Below are 7,709 nucleotides of genomic sequence, written 5' to 3'. Positions count from 1 at the left end.
CATGCAAGGCGAGTTCAGTACCATAGGTGGCGCCTTCCAAAACAGTTCGTTTATTTTTTGCGATTTTGACAGGTCTGGCATCAGTTCCCTTTCCAATACAACACAAACCAAAGGAGGAGAGATTACATGTTTACTTTACATACTTATTATAAAATTTAATATCAAATTTCGAATGCGTATTGTTGTCATAATTTTTTTAAACCTCAGTAAACGTCGTTTACGGATTTCCTCCAACTGTTTGTTATTAGCAGCCAATGGCGCAATTACATTAGCTATCACATCTCCTTGTCTTTTTTCATATCGTTAATAATAATTCAACAAACCAAACACTACAAAATATTCCACCGAAGAAATTTCCAAGGCGAATTTATTACAGGTGACAGCAAACACATATAAGTAAAACCCTACATGTATTTGTGGTTGCGTTTGGTCCAAGTATCACGTCAAAATCAGTAATCAAATGTAAACATTCGAATATGAACATACCAATACATACAAACAAAGCATATCATTTTGACGTAAGCCATACCTACGGCGAAAAATTCAGCTGGGTGAATGCTGTCACCTTAATAAATCCACCTTGGCAATTTCTATGAAGAAAAACCGTTCAAAGCAGTATTGACAGCTGATTGCTAATTTAGCAGGTAAGCTGCCATTTGTGGATTTATTGTTGATTACTGCATTATGTGAACGTACTTTTAAAACACACTGTAATCCAACAGCTGATTTTAACACATTCGCTAAAACGGCAAAAAGTTGAGCAAAGCACACAAAACAATAAATACGTATTTAAACGCACGTGCAGTATATCTTCGTGTCTCGTAGTAAAATTAAGAAAAATCCTTCGAAATGAATGACGAACCATTCAATAAATATCATTTATGCAATTTTAATGAGCTTACTTTAGCAGAAGGTACTTTCAAACAGTCTTAAATATATGTTTTCATAAAAACACTAATTTCATATTTTTCGCTTAAGATTTGCCTACAGAAGCGCTGCGTCATCTTTGGTCGTGCAAATGGACTACAACGCGTTTACAAAATATTTTAGATAATTGGCAGAACATCACAAATACAGAACCTTGTTTAGAAACAGCGGATGCACTATTCTGTCAAGCTGTCGAACTGACGCTGGTGTTTGTGCAAAACAATTTCACAGGACCATTTAAACAATTGGAAGAATTTAGTGATTTTTTGCAGGCAAAGCAGCTGAAAGACTACGATCCTTTTATACGATTAATGGAAAATGGAGAAGAAATAAATCCAAATGTAAAATTAGGCGAATTGTTAGTGTTGGCAAAGGAAATTTTTCATTTATTACGCCAAAGCTGGCCCGATTCTTTGGTAATGCGATCATTGAGCAACAGTAGCACAGCATGATTTGATTATTTTATATATTTTACTTTTAGTATCTTCAATGGTGGTGTATGCGTGTAATTTACATACAGCAGCAGGTAATCGAAGAGCTGACTAGCAATTTATACGAACAGCTTAAAGTTACGGCTGAATCGCTGCTAAAAAATGTAGACAGTGTACAGGAGAAAGAGTTGCAAGCCTTGCTTTACTTGGAAGTGGCAAATGCCTATTTACTATTTCATCGCACTCAAAAGTCCGATGCGGTGCTTGCGGAATTGTGCCAGCGTTTTAATATAGCTTTGAATGTGGAAGGTACTTACTTGTTTTTCGATTAGTGATTTTCACATTTTTGTTCATATATAAAAAAAAAATATAGGTTTACTCGGTGTGCGTACAAAGTTCCAGCAGAAGCCGGTGCCTCAACTTTGTTTGAAAGTGGCGCATTCTAATACTGAATTTCCTGTGGCGCAGCTAACAAATGGCCATACAAATTTACCCAAGCTGCTGCTATTAGATGATGACACGCGGCTGGAACGCATACGCTTTATTGAGCCCAAAGACAATGAGGTGATGACATTGCCTAGCGTTTTACAGGCTTTAGTGCTAGCAAAAGTGTAACTATATAAATATATATACATTTTTATATTTCGTCATGGATTAAATACTACATTCTTCACAGAAAACAACTTAAACGCTCCCAACCTAAAGATCGTCTTGCTGACGAGGAACTGGAGCCTTACACAAAAACTTTACTCTATCAAGAACATGGCCCGCTACAAGTTCGTCAGTCTGCCTTGCTGCTCAATTGTGTTCAAGAGTCCAATCAGCGACGCACAGTTGAGCGCAGCTGGAAACAGTGTGAAGGTGCTGTCAAGTTGCTCGATGCGCCCATATATTTATTACCCGAACGGCTCTCATACGCTTTCGCTGGCTTCCTGCAACCCAAGTGGCAGATTCAAGCGCAATTATGCGAATTATTGCTCTCATTGGGTATGACGAAAACAGCACTGGATATATACCTGCAAATACAAGCGTGGCCGGAGGTGATTCAGTGTTATACAAGACTTGAGCTGCGTCATAAAGCTGCCGAGATTATAAAACAAGAGTTGGCGAAGAAGCCTACAGTGCTGCTGCATTGCTTGCTAGGCGATGCTACAGACGATCCAAACTGTTATGCTACAGCCTGGGAGTTCTCCAAGCATACGAGCGGAAGAGCGCAAGCCCACTGGGGCACATATTATTTCCGTAAAGCTGAATATGCCGAGGCAATACCGCATTTAGAGAAATCTGTAGATATAAATTCATTGCAAGAGAAAATATGGTTGCGCCTGGGTTTCGCAGCTATGCAACTCGAGCGTTGGGAGTTGGCCGTGCATGCGTATATTACATATACACATATCGAGCCATTGGGCTTTGAATCATGGAATAACTTGGCAAAGGCGCTGGTGAAGTTGGGCGATAAAAAACGTGCACATAAGGTATTGAGTGAATCGCTGAAATGTAACTATAACAACTGGAAGGTAAACCAATTTCATATCTCTATTAAAAGCATTTATGAACAACAAATTTTACAATTCAAGGTATGGGAAAACTTTATGATTGTTTCGGTGGATACGTCTAACATTGAGGACGCCATGAATGCATACAATCGTCTCAGCGAGTTGAAAGACCGTTACTTAGACTTGGAAGTGCTTTCTATTACTGTGGGCGCCATTGTAGAGGGCAAAGCCGATGCCAAAGGACAGACACAAGAGCGTTTGCGCAAGAAAGCTATTACTTTGATGGCGCAGCAATGCATTAAACATGGCAACGAACCGAAAGTATGGGAATTGGCCGCATTGCTTGCCACCACGCCACTAAAGCGGGCACAAAAGTTGGTTAAAGCCGTAAACGCATACACCGCCAAAGAGTTAGAATGGACAACAAAGCAGGCATATGCGCTCAAAGTGATACGAGTGTGCCAGCAAGCTTGTGAGTTGTCTTTGGAGGCAACCAATGATCATGCGCCCGACGAAACCGAGGTAATGATAACATCGCAGTTGAATTCAGCACGTCTTGGCGCGCAAGCAGTTCTACGATCGACGACGAAAGTGATTGAAAAGTGGGCAGAGAACGAAGAAAACTTAGCGGTTTTGCGGGAGCAACTTGAGGCGCTGACAACAAAAGTGAAGGAGCGTATGAATGCGGCGAGCTCAAGTTAGCAAGTAACAATTCCAAATTTTAATTGTGAAAGTAAAAATAAAGTGTATTTAAAATAACAACTACAATCATTTAAAGTAAATTCAATTTAGTGACCACTAAAACACGCACGCACTGATCGAACGAACCGCAGACGGCTAAACCAAGCTTGTCCGGATGCCAATCAAAGCTTTGCACAGGTTGCGACGACACGGTTGAGGCGTGCAGCATCTGCAGTGAACCAGAAACTCCGATTTCATTGTTGTCCACGTCGGTCTTGACCCGCTTTTCTGGATATTCATATTGCCATAGACGTATCGAGCCAGTGCCACCACACGAAACAAATACATCCCTATTCTGTGGCATGTGGCGTATAGCCCACACCGTCGCTTTAGGACCTGTTATGACACCATTTGAACCTAAGCTGCGTCCTGCATTACATTCCTCCACACAACTGAATCCCTTTGTTGGATGCTGCGTGCGCATATCGTACACGAGCAGACCACCCTCTAGAGTGGTGACACCCATTTTATTCATTGGTATATCGGCACGATCGAATTCAATGCCACAAATCCCATTTTTAAGCGTCGTCTGCCAGCGTACACCCATTTGACGCAAGTCGAACAATTTTAGATCACCATTGTCATAGCCAGCTGCAACGCAGCGTTCATTATTATTATAACTATCACCAAAAGCAACAGCCCAACAGTCGCGCCGTTCGGTACGATTAATACCATCTCCTTTTACCGCGTCTGGGCTGATTTCGATCACTGGTTGTGAGCCTTGACGTATGTCCCATATTTTGACGGCGCCATCACGACTGCCAGTGGCTATTTCTGGTGCACCACAATCCATTTGTTTACCGCCAATTGCATCGATGGTGTTTATTATACTTTTATGCGCTTCCACGTTATATACCGGTAATTCAGGACGCTCCAAATCGCTAAAAAGAAAGGCGAATTAAGTACACCATCATTTCGACATATTTTCGTAGACTAACAGTACTTGCATGCGTCCCTCGAAATCACCTATAGCCATATGCCGGTTTCTAAGGCTGGAAGCACCAAAAGTGCCACACTTAAATGCCGATTTCTTGACGATCTGCTTAATTCTTTCGGCCTTGGATTCATTCAGCTCATAAATTTCTAATATCCCATTGCTGTTGGGTTTTGAACCAAGCACTACGAATTTCGCGGAACATGGTATCCACTTCACATCGTAAATCGTATAGTCGACATTCTGTTGGATGTGTTCAATCATTTGCGGCTTATCCATGTTTTACTTGATTTCTTCAGGCCTTGTGTCTCATAGGTTTTTCATGCGGCTTTGTAAAAATTGTTTGTTCAATAAAAATTGCAGCAATTAAAAATATGGTCACGGTTGCTATGGTTTTTGTTAGATTTTGATTGAGTTTATTGGAAAATAACTATTGTGTACAGAATATAGCAGTTGGCTCTTCTGAACAGCATTAATTTATTTTTCCCCGATTTTGGCAACCGATGTTACAAATAAACCACCGTTGTTTACAAGTTGCTTGTTGGCGAATATTAGGTTAACAGGCTGGTAAATTAAAAAAGAGGGTACGCTTTAGTTTTTTCCGTGCAGATATTTGCTAATGAACTCGGTATGATATAGGCGTTTTTTTGTTGTAAATTTCGGAAATATGCATACATTAAATGCTCTTATTCTGTCTTAAGGCAGTTATTTAATTAAAAGGTTTTTATGCGCACATCCACTTAACACATTACACTATTGCCTATGACTTCGTTTATTCTTCTAGTTTAAACTAATCAATATAAATTTGTTAAATAAAATCACGTTCTGTGCGTTTGATGGCATATGCAAATTGAACGGCGGCGTTGAGCTGTCAAACTTTAGAATATCCACGAGAAATTAGAGACAGAAGAGAACAAGCAAAAACCCAGCAGGCATTATGGTGCTCCGTCATGATGCAAAGAATAATGAGATGGCGCCCATCGTGGGCCCGTTACTTTGCGCTCAGCGAATTTGACAACTAGTTACGTGATTTTAGCTCCAGTATGGCCAGATTACCATTTTCGTAACTTGATTTAGCATTTTTTTTTGTTATTTTTATTATTTTTTGTCTCGGAGTTTTAGTTCATTCCACATGACATTTTTCTAGCCTATTCTAATTAAAAGTAATGTTTATAATTTTGTAAAATATACATTTTTTAATAATTATTTAAATAATTCACTCAGTTTTATTTAGCTTTACTTTTTTTTAACATCTGGTGGCATTGCCCGCGATTGCAGGTGTTGTTCATGATGCAAAGAATAATGAGATGGCGCCCATCGTGGTCCCGTTACTTTGCGCTCAGCGAATTTGACAACTAGTTACGTGATTTTAGCTCCAGTATGGCCAGATTACCATTTTCGTAACTTGATTTAGCATTTTTTTTTGTTATTTTTATTATTTTTTGTCTCGGATTTTTAGTTCATTCCACATGACATTTTTCTAGCCTATTCTAATTAAAAGTAATGTTTATAATTTTGTAAAATATACATTTTTTAATAATTATATAAATAATTCACTCAGTTTTATTTTACTTTATTTTTTTTAACATCTGGTGGCATTGCCCGTGATTGCAGGTGTTGTTGGTGTTCTTCTGCTTTCGGCAGTCAAATCTCTCTCTCGCTACTGCAGAGTTGCCTAGCTTTGGATATAAAAACGCACTAAATGCCCATTTAAAGAAAATAAAACACGAAATTTTTATTGTGTTACTTAAAGAACTTTGTATGCGTGACAAATTGTGTTTAAAATGTGCGTTTTTTTTTAAATAAATGTGTTATGCTTATGTACAATTCAATTTATAAGTTTTTTTTGTTAAGCGAGACTCTTTTAGATAAGGTACTCTTTTTGTAAAAATGTCAGTATGGTTTCTTTAGTATTTTCTGGTATTTTGTGGCTTATTTTTATAATGAATACACCTCTTGATGCCCTATGTCTCACTAAGGATTGATGACCGGAAGAAACGATTACACCTTTATGGTTTCAATTCGCATTCAGAAAGCTCAAACGCTTTTGAAAATGTGAAAGAAGGTTTTCAATCTTAAGAAAAGTTGAGAGAAGAAGATTTCGTATTCTTGCATAACCTTAAATGGAGCCAAAAATTAAATTTGCACTTTGAAATTATCAAATTTTATAAGAGTAAAAAAAATTTCATTAGCACTAAAATCTTCTCAGAGTGACCTTTTTTTGGAACGAAACCATTGATCTCTTACGGGAAAAGTTTCCGGACGTGTTATCTCTCGAAGAGGTGATCACAATTGGCCACCGAGATCTTGTGATTTAACACCTTGTGACTTTTTTCTCTGGGGCCACGTGAAAGAAAGGGTCTACACCAACAGCCCAGGGTCGATTCAAGACCTCAAAGGTGGAATTCGGAATTCGTGGGGCTATCGAGGACATAGGGCAGCCACTTTGCAATTCGGTTATGGAAAATTTCATGAAAGGGATACTGTCCTGAAAGCATGGTCGTGATGGTCATTTGCCTGATGTTATTTTCCACTATTAAAAATTTAAAAAAATTAAATTAAAAATACTTCAAATATGAATAACTAACTTAAAATTAAGAGGGGTTTTTTTCATGAATTTATTGTAGCGAAACGGTTCACGTCAGTTTATTAAAAGTTGTTACATATTATAAAGTAACATTTCAAGAATATTTGATAAAATTTTCATGTAAAAATATTGCAAAATGAGCGAATGAGAGCACATTTACGTAGACGTCTTTTCAAAAATACATTTTGCAGTAGTCAGCATATCTCAGCGTAGAATCATCTGAAATCAAAAAAATCGAATAATTTAGTTAAAGTATGAGTTAAACTTCCCCCCCACGTTTATTTTGACAATTTATTTTCATTTTCAGCCATTTGGTAGTCGTTTGAAGTAAAAAGTGATTTTTGACGAAAAAAATTCCGCCATTTTGTAGGTGTAAAACCACCTTAATATAAAAAAAATGGCGAAAAAAAAACGTTGGGAGGAGGTTTTTTATATGTAAAATATGTGTGCAAAATTTCAAAAGGATCGGTTGAGTAGTTTTCAAATGCCAATGACTACGCACTTTAAAAAAAAAAGGTTCGAGAAAACCGCGTTTAAAGTTTGTAACGGACTACGCGCGCAACTGCTGCGTCTCGGCAGATGTTTGAGGCGGC

At 38.2% G+C, this 7,709-nt stretch overlaps 2 protein-coding genes across 2 annotated transcripts; one reads left to right on the top strand and one right to left on the bottom strand.

Moving 5' to 3' along the window:
- Window positions 1-754: 754 nt before the first annotated feature.
- LOC129241088 (tetratricopeptide repeat protein 27) lies at window positions 755-3,623 on the top strand. The gene is made up of 6 exons (XM_054877248.1): window positions 755-913; window positions 979-1,343; window positions 1,409-1,667; window positions 1,732-1,969; window positions 2,035-2,875; window positions 2,936-3,623. Exons 1-6 carry the CDS (start codon window positions 850-852, stop codon window positions 3,554-3,556), a joined length of 2,388 nt encoding a protein of 795 aa, XP_054733223.1. The 5' UTR covers window positions 755-849; the 3' UTR covers window positions 3,557-3,623.
- LOC129241089 (dynein axonemal assembly factor 10) lies at window positions 3,579-5,096 on the bottom strand. The gene is made up of 2 exons (XM_054877249.1): window positions 4,534-5,096; window positions 3,579-4,476 (listed from the first exon to the last, which is right to left on the bottom strand). The coding sequence occupies exons 1-2, from the start codon at window positions 4,806-4,808 to the stop codon at window positions 3,627-3,629; spliced, it is 1,125 nt and encodes a 374-aa protein (XP_054733224.1). The 5' UTR covers window positions 4,809-5,096; the 3' UTR covers window positions 3,579-3,626.
- Between the last annotated feature and the right edge of the window lie 2,613 nt (window positions 5,097-7,709).

Source organism: Anastrepha obliqua, chromosome 3 (genome assembly GCF_027943255.1).
Source record: "Anastrepha obliqua isolate idAnaObli1 chromosome 3, idAnaObli1_1.0, whole genome shotgun sequence".
In the NCBI taxonomy this organism is placed as follows: Eukaryota; Metazoa; Arthropoda; class Insecta; order Diptera; family Tephritidae; genus Anastrepha; species Anastrepha obliqua.
Note: the sequence above shows the minus strand (reverse complement) of the source record. Positions and strands in the feature narration are given on the sequence as shown.

What these genes read in the sequence shown, in the direction of transcription:
- LOC129241088 (XM_054877248.1), top strand. Translation starts at nt 850, where the DNA reads ATGAATGACGAACCATTCAATAAATATCATTTATGCAATTTTAATGAG. An exon ending in TATAGCTTTGAATGTGGAAG is followed by an intron (nt 1,668 to 1,731) that starts GTACTTACTTGT and finishes AAAAAAATATAG; the next exon opens with GTTTACTCGGTGTGCGTACA. An exon ending in GCTTTAGTGCTAGCAAAAGT is followed by an intron (nt 1,970 to 2,034) that starts GTAACTATATAA and finishes CATTCTTCACAG; the next exon opens with AAAACAACTTAAACGCTCCC.
- LOC129241089 (XM_054877249.1), bottom strand. Translation starts at nt 4,808, where the DNA reads ATGGATAAGCCGCAAATGATTGAACACATCCAACAGAATGTCGACTAT. An exon ending in GAGGGACGCATGCAAGTACT is followed by an intron (nt 4,477 to 4,533) that starts GTTAGTCTACGA and finishes CTTTCTTTTTAG; the next exon opens with CGATTTGGAGCGTCCTGAAT.